Genomic DNA, 18,137 nt, shown 5'->3' with positions numbered 1-18,137 from the left:
GGTTAGGAATGGGAGCAAACCCTGAACTCGAAGGTTTTAAACACTGGTATGTGATTAGTCTCGCACCATTTGTGCTGCAGACGTGATTCATTCCACACATCAGACAGCCTGTTGAGAGCTGAACATTACTGCACTACTTTTCTGAACAATCAGACTTGTTAAAATCACTTTGGATGGAAGTGTGTGCTAAACGAATAAATTATGTCTGGTAGACATCAGCAAACTCATTTCCCAATTTCAGAGCGATTCTATGGACTAAAATATCATAAATTTGTGGGTACGGTCTCTTAATGTGATGCAGTTTGGGAACTTAGCAGAAACCTTAGCAAAATCATTTCTGGTCTATAACCCAATAGCCAAATTTCTGCCATACCGCACCAGCAGAGTTTGACTGCCATCTAGTGGCCATATCAAACTAACACACTTGTAATTTTGTCTGTGAAGGGATACTCCAGCCAAAAATGAAAATTCTTTCATGAACTTCTCACCCTCAAATTGTTCTGAACCTGTATGCATTTCTTTGTTCTAATGAACACAAACAAAAATATTAGAAGAATGTAAGCAACTGAGATTAATGGGATGGTCAAATAAATAGGTACTCCACGGTCCCCCAGATCTAATTCTTCAAAATATCTAATTTTGTGTTTAAGAGAACAAAAAAATACATTTTTTTTCTACTATGGTAGTCAATGGTGTACCAGAAATTTCAGTTGCAAAACATTCATTCAAATATCCTTCTTTCTGTTCAACAGAACAAAGAAATTTATACAGCTTTGGAACAACTTGAGGGCGAGTAAACAATGACAGAATTTTAATTTTTGGGTGGAGTATCTCTTTAATGTGCAAGAACTGTTTTCTGAGTGTAATTTAAAAAAATGGACAAAAAAAAGACAAAGAACAAAGAATTTATTTTTTAAAGCAATATATTACACAATGCATCCTTTTCTAGAACACAAGGACATTGCATTTGAAACAAAGCAAGAATACATTTACATGACCACATGCGTATAGGCAAGCTGCATCGTCTTTAATTCTTGGGGCGACGTTACATTTTCACCTCCTTCGATTCGGGACGACTTTGTTTCCGCTGGTTGCCACCGGAATGAGAAGTTTGCGATACTCCAGTGGAAGATATTTCTCTATCAGTATATTGACAGGCATGCTGTCGGTGACAAAGCGCTGCCTGAAAGAAAAAAACACAGCTGTAGCTGCTAAACACAGAGAATAAGGCATTCATCTTTATCAGAGTCATCTTACCTTCTCATGAGCAGCTCAAAATCTTCAATCTCAATAGTTTTACGTTTGGCGTGAGTAGCATAAACCTCCAGATCTTCTGCTAGCCGTTTAAAGTATTTCTTCAGACTATGGGAAAAATAAAGTAAGTATTGATCTTGTCGTAAGCGTCAAAACTTTCATAGGGGTTAGTTTAAGCTATGTTAGGGTGGGCTATTTCGTATTTAAAACTTAACTGAATGTAAAACAAAGGTGGTTTATTACATTTCATTGATGACCGGGTAGACGTCACTGGCCACCTTCATTTTGGCAAAATGTTTAAAGACGCTCATGACGTAACTCTTGGGCAGAACATCAGAACCCGTTTCACGCTTCTGTCTGGGGCGTCGTTTGACAACCTGAGGAGCGGGACTGACATAATCGAGTTTTGATTTATATTAAGAAAGAAATACAGTAAGCACTGGAAAAAATGAATGATGCCTGTGAATTACCCAGAATTCAGTTCTTTAAGGACTGTGGGTGTGGCCTGAGCACTAGCACTTGCGATCATTTTCTTCTGTTTCACAAAAGCAGGAGTTTTCATGGACAGTTCTGAAACAAACAAACAAACACATTAATGACATGATACTTTTAATGATGGATTTAGCAAAACACCGTTAAAAGGTAAAGCAGCGAAACTTAGCTACCTTCACTATGAGCATCGTCATCATCATCATCTTCCTCCTCCTCCTCCTCCTCCTCTTCTTCTTCTTCTTCTTCTTCCTCCTCCTCCTCCTCCTCCTCCTCCTCCTCCTCCTGAGCAGGTGAATGCGGTTCAGGGCTCTGATTGGCTGGCTCAGAATCTATCATGTTCTCATCCTCTGATTGGTTTTCCACCTCTTGGGGATCATCTTCTTCAGTATCCGGCAACGCTTTTCCAGACAGACTAGTCTCATGTGATCTTTGCTCGGATGTGGTAAATTCTGTCCCTTCAACGACCGGCAAATCCTCACCATCCAGACTAGCCTCACGTTGCTGTGGGCTTTGCTCAGTGGTGACCCCTGCTGCGGGGTACAGCGGAGGGGACAGAAGGCTGCCCTGTGGTTCCACCTCTTCATCAGGAACATCCTCTCTGCTCCTGTTACCAAGCTCCAGAAGATCTGAAACACATGCAATTCATTTTCCAACCATTTGTTATACGGCAATTTTCAAAACCATCCTGTTCCGGAGATGTTTTAGAGCATAACTAGAAGTTACAGTTTTATTCATGAGGAATTTTCAGGATTTAACCAGAGAGAATTACAAACAAAAAAACCCCAGAAAACACAACCATTGCTTTTCCCTCACTGGTCGATGAACTGTAACATATCACAAACATACATTTGTATTAATATTACCCACTACAAAACGACGAGTTTTGAGTTCCTCTCACCTTTCTCTCTGGGGTTCAATCCAGCCCCCAAACTCTTTGTGACTCTCTGGCCTGGTGGAACTGTTAGGAAAGCACGTCCACCCTCTGAGCGGTGAGCTCTGCGTGTTATCCTCTCCAAATCCTGTGACGTATCTGAATCCCCTCGACCATTCTCTTCCTCAATGTCCTCCTCAGTCTCTAGATCGTGTTCCTCTACATCCTGAGGTTCAGGAGCAGACTCGGTCATGGCCTGCGTCGGAGCAAGCATGATGTCATCTTCAGGACTCAAAGACACACTGTGTTCTGCTTCTTGGGATGAAGGAACCATCTCTTCCTGTGATACCAATTCCACGTCACAGTCTTTGTTTTCTTGGATTACGGATTCAGAATCAAGAACATCTTGAATTTCGTCGACATAATTCTGTTTGTTTTCTTGGTTTTCCTCTTCTACTGTCTCCAGAGCACTCTCTTCCTCGTTCTCAGCATCCCTCTCCATCTCAGCATCTGGTACGACGGTGTCGTCTTTTTTCTGCAGAACAGTTGACGCCGCAGGTTGTACGTAAAGTTCTGTGACGTCACTTAGGCCAAGCGTGAACTTCTGCCATGAAGAATCTTCTAGAGTTTTTCCATCCTGAACCTCAGCGTAATCTAAAAGAAGGAAAAGGGCATCAGATATGGGCAGAATTGAACGAATGCGTAAAACTCCGAGTCTGTGTGCAAACCTGGGAGAGGGGCCTGCTCCAGGCATTTCTGAACTGCCTCATCTAACACATCCACAGAACACAGCCTCCGACTGGTCACCTTCCGCTTGAGCCCCGCCCTCTCAGTGCGCTTTTCCACAAACGGGCTTTTTAAAGTCAGGTTCAGGCCACTGATAAAACAATCATACACATTCATGCATTTTATTAAACATTTTTGGTCTATAAATATTTTAGAATACAATGGAATATTATAGAAAAAAAGATTTTCCATGCATTTATTTTTTCAGTTTTTTCAGACTTTTCTTAAACAGTAATGCAATTTTTTACCTAAAATTAGAATGAGTTAATACCGATGCAAATTTTTTCATCTACCAAAATACTGAAAGTATTCCTGAGCAACTTTACCTTTTAGACCCAGCAGAGAAATCCAAATCCTGAGACACATCCTGTTTCTCCTGAGGGACAGAACCCTCCTCAACGGATTTGTCTGGGAAGTTATGAGATTATCATTCAGGTTAAGTTATAGATGAAGGGAAAAAATAGATTTTATGTTGCAAGAGACTGCAAGAGCAACAAAAATATGTGCGAGAACCTGGCAGCTCGTCCAGCTGTCTCTCAAACGCAGACACGCTAAAGGCACGTTGCGTTTTCCTGCGACTTAGCCCCCTCACAACATGTGTCAGAGGCTCGGTGTGTAGGGTCAGATCAGACAGCTCAGCTCCAGACAGACCTTCACTGAGAAAACACAGCACATTCACACAACCTGCAGAGCGCAGATGACTAAAACATTACAGGAATGAAGAGACTGGCACGAACGTTTTCTCTCCAGCGCTGGAAACACTGGAGTCTGGATATGGATCTGCGTCCTGCACCGCAGGCTGACCCGACATCAGCAAAGACGCCTCAGTGTCTGAAAAACAAATCTTTTTTTATTTCTATGCTGCTTTTTTTTGACAATACACATGGCTTTTAGTAACTCTGTTTGGTGCCGCTAGTGTGCGGAAATGAAAGATTCATAAGGTTTAAGAGTTCAGCTCACCCATCTGAATGATTCCCCTAAGCAGGCCACGGGTTGTGACGTCATCGTCATACAGAGGGGGCGTGGCTACAGCCGGAGGATTCGTCTTCCCTCCTGTTGACCTCTGTCGTTTAGGTGGAGGCAGAGGTGACTGGGTGCTCTGAAACACATCAACAATACAGAGATTTTGAGTTCAAACACACCGTTTACAGCTACACCACAAAAAAGCACACATACAATACTCTTCATCTATTACATAGTCATAACGTTAAAATACATCTGATGAAACTAAGCTGGGTCATTTACAAATCAGTAAAGTTATAGTGTCAAAGCCTACAACGCAAATGGCCACATTTACAGCCTGTGAAGTATTGTCACAATATGATGTACGACAGTGTGATGTATGCAAACGCCCAAGCCGAGATCTATCGACAGCATCACCCCTCCAAACTCTGATTGTGGAAAGAGATCGAGTCAAACTCAAATGAAGATATAAGGTAATATTACGAGCAAAGTCACACAAATAACATCATATATACTGTATAGGGATATAACGATTCACCGTGAGCCGGTTGAAAATCGGTTATAATGAGCGACGATTCAAATCGGTTGAGGCTTGAACTGAATCTCAATACATTTTTTGAACAGCAGGGGCCGCTATTTTCACTGCAAACCTAAACGTGGATGCTGATATTTCTTAAATGCAAAAAAATCCAAGAAAAGCACAGACAGTATTACTTTGTTTATATTAAAGAGTCTTTTTCTATTATTAATTTGTTATAAAATTGCAGTTTAGTTTTGTTATTTGAAATAAAACATTATTTTATCATACAAAGAAAGTTTTGTTATTTGAAATAAAACATTATTTTATCATACAAAGAAAGTTTTGTTATTTGAAATAAAACATTATTTTATCATACAAAGAAACGTGAAGCATTTAAGAAATAATGCAAGGGACGTTGTTCATTTCGAATTTGTTTCAACTCATTTTTTCAAAATAAATCGTGAATAAATCGCATCGTGAGATCAGAATCGTGAATCGCATCGCGAGCTGAGTGAATCGTTACATCCCTAATACTGTACCTCGTGAAGTTTCCGCTTGAGTCTGTGGCGCAGGGCGACTGCAGGGCTCTCCAGTCCAGGAGTGCGATTTAACCTCGCACTACGGCGTACATGGGTCGTACTAAAACACACAACACAAAACAACTGAATACACAACACACCTCTGATCTCAAGGGATATACACAACCATTGTTCTGTAGGTGAACAAGTATATTATACTTCTAAATGCATAGCTCACTATTATACATCATTATAGAATACAAACAGATAAAACAACAAAATTTAGTCAAATTCACAATTCCACATTATATAGACAATCCAAGCTGACATGAACAGTCAACAGTCTATGTTATTTATATCATGTCATGGATACGTCATGTTAGCAGTTGTGCGATCTTATTAGGCAACGTTACTACTAATAGTATACGATATAGACTCGTGTATAACATTTATTACGTTTCTGTGTTTGTTCTGTAAAACAAGCATTTATTTAACTGTTAGAGGCGAACGTTACACAGTCGTGTCTTGTCTGTACAAACACCGTGTTTACCGTTTTATAACAGTTAACGTTACTTGATTAATCCCATTGTATAAACTCGTCAAGAACATCGTCATGTTAAAGAGACGTTTTAAAATAAGTAGAAATCTGACTGAAGTGAATATATTCACCTTCTGGTAACCGGAGATCTGGGTAACTCCGTATGCAGGACCCTCCGCAACAAATCCCGAGCAGATACATCCTCATCCACCGAATCCATCGCTGCTTAACTTACTAAGAAATACAAATATATATATATATAGCAACCGAAAAGGTATAAACCATTTAAAATTCAACAACAAACACAAACTGGTCGACGTCGTACGTTTGAAAAAGGAAGTGCAAACCTCGCGACTCCCGCCCGCCATTTATTCAAACAATCATCGCGAGATTTTGACCAGCGTGACGCAACAATGACGTGCGCGCGTGATGTTTGCTAGCACTGGTTCGCTAGCTTCTCTACATGTACATATAGTCATTTTACAAAGGCTTTTTTTTAAAGCAAGTGGGAAACATGAAGCGATTCCAACTGAAAAAGCGAGCCAATTATATGAAAAGCGTACTTTTCACTGTAGACTATTCCTCAACGTGGATGTGTAACACTCCAACCGAAACATTTGGAGCATGGGCAGGTTGAGCTGTCGTAATGGAATCTGATTTCTTCACATAAACAGTAAGGAAAAAATTTGGTTAGAGATGCCACGAAGTAAGTGGCAGTGCCTTAACCATATGTGTGTTGAAGGTCACTAGGACCTCTTCCATCCTTGTCAAGGGGAGTGCTAACCTTCTCTCCTTTCATACAACACGCTGTATGACAGTCGGTTCCGAGTATATAAGCGTCTGGCTTTGCCTATCAGACACAGTGACGGTGACTATTTTATGTCGCGATGACGACATTGGTTCTGGCGCAATGTATTACATACTGTATAAGTATACACGTATAATGCATACTGAAAGCACATATTTTGCATTCATGTGTCTAGAATTTAAGACGTTTTCTTTAGACGCTTACTCATTTGCATGGGGAGCGTTCTTGACCAATCATTGGGAGGCAAGCAAAACGTCACAAGACTGTTCGATTCCGGATTCCATTTCTAATTCATGGTTCGAAAATTCTTTGTTGTTGTTTACGGTTCCTTTTTTAAATGGGAGGCTCTTAAAGAGGAATCGGTTCCAACTCATAAAATCGACTCTTGATTCCCAATGCTTCCGAATCGGTTCTTTTGGTAATCGATTCCCAGCCCTATACAAAAGTCCATGTAGTTTAATTAAATCATTCATTGCTAATACAAGTGTCTATTTAAATGTAAAGCTCGTGGTTATTCCTTGTTTTTAAGCATGAAGAAAACAAGATAATGTCCCATTTTTATTTTGTCATTATGTAACTGACATACCACAGAAAGCTTTTGTTTATAATAACGATATCAATGTGAAAATACAAACACGTTTTTATGTGTGTTTAATTTGCTTATAAGTGCATCTGTATATAAAGGCCTGACTAATCTATCAGCCACTTGCTTATTGTGACTTGTTAGATGTACAATACAGTGTTCATAGAAGTAAAACCACACCATCACAAATTACTTTAAATATTATAATTGTAGGTATTCATGTTAAGTATTTCATATATGATATTGATTTTTTTCTGCTGGTCTCCACAAAGATTCCAGGTTACACAATGTAGATCAACACACAAAGTAACACGCTGGGACAATAATTCTTTGATTTTCCCTCTATTTTAATTGGCACAGTTAACACATACAAAGTATTCAGTGCTCAAAACACAAGCATTTAACAAACAACAAACAAACAAAAAGTGCAAAACAAACAGTTGGCAGATCCCACCAAAAGGTTAAATTCATTTAGCAAAGGAGAGAAAAGATATTGGGACATTTTTATGAATCAAAATTTAAAAATAGACTCTTTCCATGGTTTGGCGGTTCACTCTTATTTATAGACTTGCATGTATAGATATACATATATTTATAATTCTCTTATTTGGGAATGGTGTTTTGTAGAGCAGGTTGGGAGCGTGGATTTTGTCACTGGGGCCAAATATGAGCTCCCTTCATTTGTAGAGGTGTATTTTTGCCATATGGTGACAGACAGCATAGACTCAAAGGTGGAAATGTTTTAAATTGATTTTCCACTCAAAGAATGTTTTTGGAAGACAAGTGTAATGATGTTTCCCTCCAAGACAGTGAAATGTTTTCTTCTTCAAAACTTTCTCATTAATCACACATTTTCATATTTACAGTTCCATCAGAGTCAGTCTGTTTTCGGGAGAGGCTGTGCAATGTATTCAACATAAAATATCTCATAACTCCTTAATAATGATTCTAAAAAGCCTTTAGCATTAAAGGTGAAGTGTGTTGATTTCGAGCTCCCGGCTTCACCTAACGGAATTGCAAAAATTTTCGAACACTCAACGCCATTGTTCGGACAAACAGATTTGGTTGAGCTAATGTTGCTTTGTGAGCCTGGACAGGAAGCTCAAACAAACAGAGCTGTTTTAAGATCTTTGATAGTGCCACAGCGTCCTATACTGTATGTTACGTTCAGATTTCTCTGCATATTTAGCAAGGACAGGAGAGAAAACTGATACACTTCACCTTTAAATAGCAGTTTTGTGGCATGAGAAAAACTAGATGTACTAAACTTAAATCCTACTCAAGGAAAACAATCGCTAGAAAAACACTCAAACCTCTTCTGGACCCAACATGACATGTGAGAGAATTAAAAAATATATAAAAGAAAAATGAATATGTGCCTCCGGGAGTTGCGAGTAGTCATTGGGAAAAAATAAAAAATCTCTTCACAGATTTGACAGAAAAAAGAAAACTGTCAAACCACAGTAATCACAATAAAAAAGGAAAACAAATCAGTTAAAATCAAAAACCTCAAGCATGGAGTCCAGTCTCTCAAATATTCAGGTTAAGATATGAAGGCCACGCAGCTGATGCATGTTATTTGTCTGGTTAACATGTACATTTGGCTCAGGATACATTAAACCATAACACATAAAACCCCCACATTCCATATGGATTTCCTGCGAGGTTCTCGGCCGGCTGCTCCACAGGGTAAAACCGTGAAAACATAACATCCGTCACAATAAATACATATCAACAGGACATCATCATGTTCATTCATGTATGTATAGTCTGTTAACAGAAAAACTGGCTCCCCATCCAGCAAATCAAAACAGTGCTTGCTTGAGTGTGAGAAAAGCGAGAAAAGTCACTGGATGAAGGAAACGCACATCACGTCAGGGCACGGCGGCAAAACAAGGGAGATGTGTAAAAAAATGGAGTTAGAAAGGATGAACGGTTAACAGACAAACAGGTAAGTGCACTGGAAGGGCGGAGACAGAGGAGGTGCCAGGGCAAGCAGGCATGCTGTTGGCCAGTGAAGCCCCGCCCACATGATCTGTGACAGCCATGTTAGCAACCAATGGCTAGCAGTTGTTATCTTTGGGAGATGAAATCAAAGGATATAAAGAGGTGTGGCCTGATAAAGGAGCCCTTGTGTGTGTGAATTTCATAATACGTCATGGTTAGCATCGTCGTTTTGTTTCTTTTGACATCTAAGCATAAATTAACCAAAGGAAATCAAGTTCTGCTTCTGTAACTTTGTATGGAAGAGTATGTAAATGTAAGAGATCAGATGAGGTACTGCAAATTTAGCTCCTTTTCCAGGCCACATTTCCAGGGTTTGGAGTAGATTTTGGGACCTATCAGGGAATCACAAACAAGACGAACACACGCATCATTCACACAGGCTGGAGGAAATTTAGCACTGTTCAGCGAAGCTCAGCCGTAAAGCAAAATGATATATATGCAGATCATATTAACCTCATTATAAAACAACAGACAGGTAATAAATCTAATGTCATAATAGTTCTCATTCCTTTGATTTGCCGTTTCTCTCTACAGCAGGAGAGTTACAAATGCGTTTAGGCCGAGAGACCTCTATAATCTCTCTCTCTCTCTCTCTCTCTCTCTCTCTGTCTGTCTCACTCTAGGGTGGCCATGAAGTGTAGGTTGTAGTTTTCCCCACATGTGGCTGCTGTTTGCCCTGCACCACTGAGTCCTCCTTCCACACTTTACGAATCTGCAGTCATACAAACAAAAAACATGAAACAAATAAAATAAAACATTAGACACGGTGAGATGATGGATGCTTCCCATTTGTAAATTTCCTGCGGGCTTTTCACACTACAGTAAGTTAAACCGGGCCTGATGCTGGGTTTTATCTGGGGACCCCCTGAAATGTGGCCTGGCTGGTCACAAACAATGATGTCACACACATTAAAGGAGTTCCCAGCTATTCTGCGCTCTTATTGGCTGCTCTTTTTTCATTATTTAGTCAAGGTCATCCATTTGGTCAAAGACATTTTTATTTTATATTAGTTTATAATGAAAAACGTTTATATTTGCACAATTTTATTATTGTCTATAAAACTAATTTTAGACATTTAAAGCAACACTTTGTAGTTTTTCGACATTAAAATAATGTCTCTAAAATGATTTCCGTGGTAGAACAACTCTTAACTGGACGAATTCTACTACCGCCGCTACCTGAACAGCCTCATAGCGGCTGCAACCACACTCTGTAAGTTCTGTGATAGGGTCAGTACACACAGCCCAGCCCATCCCCTGCCTGCGGAAAGTGCGAGATGGTTCCTAAACAACGTTTCGGCATTCGCCTGTTTCATCAGCTTAGTAAATAAATTCACGTGTTGCGCTGCCCTCAGGGAAGCTTAACAGTGACATTATTTACGACACTGGTAACAGATAATTGCGCGTATCAACCACATGGGGGAGCCGTGAGCAAAAGTTCTAATGTGTCGCTTTAAGCATACACCTTCAGATGAAAACCTTTTTAAGACAACGAGAAACATTTCATTCAAGTGTTCGTAAACTTATGACCGGTAGTGTACATGATTTCGTTTGTTTTTTGGGGTGATTTTGTGAAGTGTGAAAAGCCCACTCACAAAACACACAAATATGACATTTGATGTATGCTCTCACAAGTACAGTCGAGTACAATACACACAACAAAATGGACTGAATAATGAATCGTATAAACACAAATTTTTGTGTCACGGTATCTTTAAATATAAGTTCAATGGTTTATTTGTATTCCGTGTTAATTATATAAAACATGCGTTATTGCAAACAACACCAAACGAAAAGCTCAACCCAACACTCAAGATGCAGAAACACTCTATTATCAATGATTCTGGGTTATTTCTTTAGGATTCTCTTTATTCATCTGACGTGAATAATTTCATGCATTTTTAAACTGATGTACAAGTTCCCATGACCGAGTCCGGCACTCCATTAGAGTGAATCACTCATGCAGTTTTAAATAAAAAGCATGAAGAAAGTCAGCTCCAAGTCTTGGGTAGTGAAACAAAAAGACAAATTAGGTTCATTCGAGATCTCTTAATGTGTACAGACCAAAACACTGACAGACTTTCAGTCTCACCCTCAGAAAGATAAACCCTTCTCCAGGAAAAAAGCTCTGTAGGGAAAACATCCAGAAAGGGTCACAATTCCTACATAAATTGCACGTTTTGAAGCTCCAAATCCCTGTTCACGATCCCGGTGTGCGGCCTGTATGTTGTAAAACGATGTCTCATATATAGTAAGATAGGAATCAATACATTCTGACAGTAAACTATGTGTGTGTACATAATCTACAGATGATTCTAATCTTGAGATTATCATATACACTGTAAAAAACGACACGGATATATACTATGGTAATAATATGACACAAAATATTTTGACGTACTTTAATGCTTATTTTTAACGCAATAGTCCATGAATAAATCAAGTCAAATTACCTAAATTATTTAAGCACGTCACATGATAAACTTAAAAAAATCAAGAAGAAATACTCATTTGAGCATTCGAGTTAACTTCTTGTTCTTTTTAACTTCAGTTTAACATTTATTATTGTTTGCAACATATACGATGTACAAGTAAGCTGAGAGTTGTCTCAGTACCGGCATTAGCAGCATTACTGTTCACAGAGTATAAAAACACACATCATGAGCTCTACCATGACCTGAGCACAAGCACCACTCTTCTGAACGATGCTAACCACGAAACTCAAAAATACAAACAGAATCTCTTCTAAATCTTAAAGACAACTGAACAATAAACACTGTCAAGTCTTTCATATTTATTGTAAAGCCCATAAAATAGCACTTTTTCACAAAAATGACTCTCCTAATGCTGTCGCATGCAAAGCATGCTGGGAACTCTAAATTCACTGCTCAGTTAGTGTAATTAATGTAGTCCCACAACAAAATAATTAAGTAAAGATCCTTTATACACGTTTAAGTGGGTTGAACATGTTGAAATTAAGATGAATTCATTCAATAATTTGTGCATTTAGAATTCCGAGATTTTTATATAATTTTAAATTAAATTTTGGTTAAAAAACAAGAACATTAAGTATTATTGTAAAGTTTACTCAATTCATTTATTGATATCTACTACGACCCAGAATCATTTTTTACAGTGTAGAAAGAATCATAAAGATGATGTCATTTTCAATTAAATGTGACTAATATAATATTTAAAGGTGCAGATTATAAAAACCGCCGTTAGAGGGTGCACGATCAAAACAACAACGATATGACGCCATTGACAGCCCCGTGTCACTGTTTAGAATGGCGATTTTCTCACGATTTACAAGTATAATTTGAGATATTGTAAGTACTCAGATGAACAAAATATATAACACTAGCTTAGTGGTTTTTGGATATTTTACTGAAAAATTGAAACTGCACCTTTAATAGACTAATCTAATTATTCTTGTTTATGCTTTAGTATTTTATTACTCAACCAACAAACTTATTTTTACGAGTGGGGAGGCTAATGCTAATAACGTGTATATTGTTTAAAATCCAATATTACTATCCGGGGAAGAACACACAAATAATTCAATGTCTTCGTCTAAGAAGCTTCATGATGTTTTTTGAAAAACTGTCCAAAAAACCTTGCATATATCACCCCAAATGTGTCTGACATGCATTGCAACTCAATACAACAAGATACTACCGTGATTATTATGTGAAGTGCTGTTACCATATGAAACTATGGTGGACTAATATCTAAACCCATACTGTACAGTATTAAAACATACAATCATGTAGTCTCTTTGGAAAAGTCACCAAAAGCAGTCCAATTTGATCTAAAAAAAGTCGTGAAGAGTGTTATACACAAACGCACACTCGGTCATACAGCCCTGTCAGGAGTCAAATGTAGGTTATAGCACCTTTGGCGTTGGAGTCCAGAAACACCTCGACGTAGGATGTGGGGACGTAACCCTCCTCTTCCTCATTTCTCCTAACACGCGTCCACCCATCACCTTTATCTTCTTCTATTACGTACAAGAGCTCACCCTCTGCCACAGCGATGGTACCTTCATTACTACCTTCAGACGGAGGAAACGGAAAAACGACAAGATGAGATGCAATTGCAGATAAGCCAATCCCAGAATGCATTGGGATTAGTTCGGAGTACCTTCAAATGGATAAAGGGCTTTGCAGGTGCCGATGGTCGGTAGCATGTCTTCATCTGCGTCATCAAACTCGTCAAACTCTGGCGGTTCTGTTTGGACTTTACTCTGGACCTCAGTACTCTGTTCCTCTGTATAACTGCCATCCGGACTGCTCCATCACACACACGCACACGCACACACAAACGTAGAGAATAACTATAGCAACTGTACCACATCCTACCACATTACAGCGATAGTGTGTGTCTGAGTGTGTGAGAGTGTGTACCTCTCTCTATCCTGTGCGCAGTTGTTGTTGGTGGTGGTGGGTGGCGTGCTGTTTTGGGTCTCGAACAGTGTGCTGGTCCTCCGCGGAGGGTCACTCTTCACTGGCATCCTTCCTTCTACTTCCGCTAACCAGGCCTGAAACGCACACAATAACACGCACTCATCTCCAGTGAACTATTCGCTGAAGCCCGCGTGTTATTTCAGTACACACCTCAAACTTCTGAGCCTCCGCCTGCAGTTTCTCAATATTTTGGGCGATCTCTGCTAACCGGGGGTCCACGCTGTTAGGATCCCCCATCTGTGGGTTCTTCACATACACCTCCTTCATTTTAGTCAAAGCATCTCTGTGGCAGAATGTAAGCAACATTACAAAGTATGTTATAGTTTCATATGATACTATATATATATATGTTATTACGGGCCGAGCTTAAAATAAACAAATATATATAATTGTTTTATATAAGGGGTTGAAGACCCCTGCAATACAGAGATTGTGTGTTGTCCATGTTTATGCACCTCTGATCCATCTCTTTCTGTACGTCTTTATTGATGTCGTCTATCTTAGCCTGAAGTTTCTTTCTTCTCTGTTCTGGAGGCAAATGACTGAAATCTTCAGGATTCGAACCCTGAGAAAAAGAAAGAGAGGGAGAGAGAGAAGAAGAAGAAGAGAGGGGACAGGTAAACAACAGTAAGTTAAATAAAAGAGAATGTTTATACTAACAGCATCAGTTTCCATATGCTGTGGATGCCAAGAGGATTTAAATAATGCATGCACCTTTAATATTTTAATAATTACTGAATATATAAACAGGGCATGTCAAATGTTCACAATTAACATCCAATCACACAGAATTACTATTAATACTACAATCTGGGTGGCTAGCTGACTTTAGAAATATGCAAATAAGATTTCAATATTGAAAAACTGCATCTCATTAATGGCAATCTAAATTACTCGATTAAGTCTCTCTGTCATAAATGAATCACTGCATCTAGTCAATGTCAACAACAATTCAGCTATTATTTTACTCATCTCTCTCTCTCTCTCTCTCTCTCTGCCTTGTTTCGTGTTTGCATGAACTGTATTGACATTCTGAACATCTGAACACCGTCTGTTTTTCACATGCATTCTTTTTGACAGCCCTGCTGTTGCCGTTCATTGCCACAAGGAGGTGCTGGTGCGCAATGAGTCTGCAGACCTTAAAGGAACAGTTCACCCCAAAACGGAAATGTTCTCATAGCTTACTCAACCACATTCTATGTTTATGAAGAGACTTTTTATATTTGGGTAAACATTTCCTTTAAGAACCGGTGTATGAGATGACCCCATCACCTACAACATCCAAGGTCACATAGCAAGACAAAGTGACCTCACACCTCACTGCACAACACTGTCATGCAACATCAAACTATCCAAATTATGAGCGTGCATTGAATTCAAAATAAAAGACAGCTGATTTGCATTAAATTAAACCACAAATTCACTTCAGGCATCTGCACCAATCACCACCTAATAGGAGCAGTCAAAATGTACACAAGCACAACATACATGCTACACTCACGTGTATACTCACCCTCTTTAAAAAAAATAATAAAAATGTTCAAATAAAATAATAATTATGGGTTTTTTCATCCATGTATGATTTAAATATAAACCACAATCAACTAATTAAAATAAACCACAGTCAACCAAATCAATACTCAATCTATCTCAAAATGTTCATTTTAAAATTAAAATCTATAAAGCGATATAGTGAATTTTCATATTCAGATCACGCGGAACATCAATGATTAAATTATTTACTAAACATGACATGTAAACATTTTGGAAGGGATTGGTCAAGATATTTTACATAATATACTAATGACAATGATTAAGGACCCCATAAAATCAATAGTGAACTGCACATTTAAACATTTTCAGCTACACTTCACGCTTCACGGTTTCTAGTGAAGTACAGATCAATATTCTAAAAAAAGTTGACACATTTCAGCTTATTATGCCACATATCTTGTTAGCAATGAAACAAAATCAAGGAAAATGGATGGACAAATAAACACGAGGACAAAAAGCGGGTTTCAGATCACCTCGATAAGGTTCCGCACGTGGGCATTGAGTGAGAGCTACACAGAGGGACAGTCACCACGGCAACCAGACGAAACAAAAACACATATCAACAAAAAAGATAAATGAGACAACAACATGGTTTTGTACTTCAAATCACACAAAAGGTCAAATGACATAACGACAACAAAAGCTGGTTTAAAAAAAGGAAAACTTTAAATAATTGATAAGGGTTGAACACAAAAGTACACCAAACGATGTTAAAGGGCCGTGTGTTACTAGGACGACGAACATGCTACGGGCATGCCGCTACGGACATGCTACTGAGGTCATGCTTACCAGCTTCAGAGACAGCTTCTCACGGACGGAAAGAGAGAGAGGCCGAGAGACAGAGAGAGAACAGAGACACATCAGAGAGGCAACAACCAGACGCTTGTATGTGTTAACACATGCAGGTGTGTACGGATGTGTTAACGTCCCTCTGCTGAAGCTCACAACATTATCCTACGCTACCCAATCTCACCTTTCAAAAATGACTGTAGTATAATTTAGTATTTACTGCATAGTATACAACAGTATTACTTCATTTTCTATAGTTAATACTACAATTTACACTTTATTGTTATTTATGTACAATAAACAACTTCTAAACTAATGATACATACGGTATGTATGAGTTTGGACACATTTGTCAGGTTGTCATTTCTTTAGCTTTTAGATTGAATTGATCTGAATTAAAGAGACACAGAGGCTTTTGTATGTGTGATACAGCACAGGCACTGAGCACATGTGACAAACCATAACGTGACAAGACAATGTTTCTTTAAATGTGATAGATCTGTCCTTGTGATGCAGTGAACTTCAGCAGGCTTCACCAATGAACCACTTATCGCCAAGAATATTATAGGGTCATGTGGATGATGTCATCAGTGTAAAGCAATATTCAGCCAACAGAAAACAACAGAGATGGGTTTATAAGAACAGACAAGGACTGTTTGAGAGAGAAACAGTGGAGGAAGAGGAAACGAGGAGAGAAAAAGAAACAAACAATGTAAAGATTCTAAATAGATTCGCTAGATCTTGATAGGGCTGTCACAACAGAGAGAATTCTGGGTAATCCTACCTGCGCTGGGATATCGAATTAAAAGTCATGTTGAGGTGAAATGTGTGTAAAACATATGGTAAAAAGTGCTTTAAAAAGCTGATTCTGGGCCAATTATTGTATAATATTCTGAGTCTAGAATTACAAAACATAAAAAGGATTAATGATAAATATAATAAACGATGAAAATGCTAATAAAATGATGTCTAAATACTACATGTCTTCAAACATATTTATAAAGTTTTTTTGAATACGTGACATTTTGGTTAAACTTTTCTTTAATGCGGAAGCCAGAGAAACTTTTTGCAAGACATCTTGAGTCTAATTTCAGGGTGCTCAAACGACTCAGACATTGAAAGCTATTTGTGTTTTCATAACTGAAGGTTTTGTACTTAGACAAATGAATAAACGCATCAACAATAGGTGAATTTTATTTCGAACATTTATAAATGTGCCGACAGGACAAAGATTTTCACACAGATAACAAATACACACTTGTTTTAGTCTAATGCGGTGTACACAGATAAAACATCTAGGATAACAAAGCAGCAAAATAACATTTTGTTTGTAATGCCACTAAAAGGGGTGAATTCTGAATGTATCTGTGTATCTGATAAAGTGTTACGAGCACTTCAACTTTGGATCTATCGCCAGGTTAACATTTTGGCGATGCGCTCGTGACACTTTGAGAATTAACCCCTCCCACACAAGCTGATTTGCTGCCAGAGCACAGGGGCGGGGCCAAGCTGCTTGGGGTGCACAGGGGAAGTGGGTCAAAAGCCAAAATAGCCAATGAGAGAGTCTGCTGATGATGACGTAACGGCTCATTTACAGAAGGATTATCAGACGCTAACCTCATTTAGGAGATGAAAAAACATTTTCTTTATTTTAAAATATCAACACGGTTAAGCATTTTGTGACAAAGAAGCACTAAATGAGGTTACGTCTGTTAAAGATGTGTTTCAGCTATACACATTCATTCAACCATACACAGATACTCTCTTTGTCTCACACACTTTCACACACTTACAACATATTGCCTGGCCTCAAACGCATATGTAGGCCGGCCGAGAGTCCTCTTCATTATCTCTTTATTATAATATAGAGACTGGGCAGACTGCAGCAAAAAATACACCCAAATTAACCACACACACCCACACACACACACAGAAACACGGACCTTCAAATCAACAAGTGAAACAAAATGACAAACACACACCTTGAA

The 18,137-nt window shown here is 38.7% G+C and overlaps 2 protein-coding genes and 1 non-coding gene across 22 annotated transcripts in view; all 3 read right to left on the bottom strand.

Annotated features, from left to right (window-relative positions):
• Positions 1 to 880: 880 nt before the first annotated feature.
• Positions 881 to 6,600, bottom strand: cenpt (centromere protein T). Of its 3 annotated transcripts, none has more exons than XM_057360658.1 (14): positions 6,506 to 6,600; positions 6,074 to 6,176; positions 5,426 to 5,525; positions 4,364 to 4,502; positions 4,141 to 4,234; positions 3,917 to 4,059; positions 3,730 to 3,811; positions 3,346 to 3,494; positions 2,645 to 3,271; positions 1,920 to 2,372; positions 1,725 to 1,824; positions 1,498 to 1,644; positions 1,258 to 1,362; positions 881 to 1,183 (listed from the first exon to the last, which is right to left on the bottom strand). In XM_057360658.1, exons 2-14 carry the CDS (start codon positions 6,160 to 6,162, stop codon positions 1,054 to 1,056), a joined length of 2,358 nt encoding a protein of 785 aa, XP_057216641.1. In that variant the 5' UTR covers positions 6,163 to 6,176; positions 6,506 to 6,600; the 3' UTR covers positions 881 to 1,053. The 3 variants fall into 3 exon arrangements, with proteins under 3 accessions (XP_057216641.1, XP_057216640.1, XP_057216639.1); XM_057360657.1 differs by lacking the exon at positions 6,506 to 6,600 and adding an exon at positions 6,290 to 6,324; XM_057360656.1 differs by lacking the exon at positions 6,506 to 6,600 and adding an exon at positions 6,268 to 6,306.
• A 20-nt stretch (positions 6,601 to 6,620) lies between these two features.
• LOC130570821 (U6atac minor spliceosomal RNA) lies at positions 6,621 to 6,748 on the bottom strand. The gene has a single exon (XR_008965019.1). It is a non-coding gene; the product is annotated as a U6atac minor spliceosomal RNA (small nuclear RNA).
• An 899-nt stretch (positions 6,749 to 7,647) lies between these two features.
• LOC130570785 (formin-binding protein 1) overlaps positions 7,648 to 18,137 on the bottom strand; it is a 54,904-nt gene continuing 44,414 nt past the window's right edge. For 3 of the 18 annotated variants that reach the window (XM_057361243.1, XM_057361240.1, XM_057361246.1), the window contains exons 11-18: positions 17,943 to 18,029; positions 16,150 to 16,164; positions 15,834 to 15,869; positions 14,262 to 14,371; positions 13,957 to 14,089; positions 13,747 to 13,880; positions 13,484 to 13,632; positions 10,059 to 13,394 (exon numbers count right to left, since the gene is read on the bottom strand). In XM_057361243.1, coding sequence (XP_057217226.1) covers positions 13,216 to 13,394; positions 13,484 to 13,632; positions 13,747 to 13,880; positions 13,957 to 14,089; positions 14,262 to 14,371; positions 15,834 to 15,869; positions 16,150 to 16,164; positions 17,943 to 18,029 — 843 coding nt within the window. In that variant the 3' untranslated portion in view covers positions 10,059 to 13,215. The other 15 variants (XM_057361252.1, XM_057361256.1, XM_057361258.1 and 12 more) reach the window with 9 other exon arrangements.

This window comes from Triplophysa rosa, linkage group LG19 (assembly GCF_024868665.1).
Source record: "Triplophysa rosa linkage group LG19, Trosa_1v2, whole genome shotgun sequence".
Taxonomy (NCBI): domain Eukaryota; kingdom Metazoa; phylum Chordata; class Actinopteri; order Cypriniformes; family Nemacheilidae; genus Triplophysa; species Triplophysa rosa.
The sequence above is the reverse complement of the archived record's forward strand: the minus strand, read 5'-3'. Positions and strand labels throughout refer to the sequence as shown.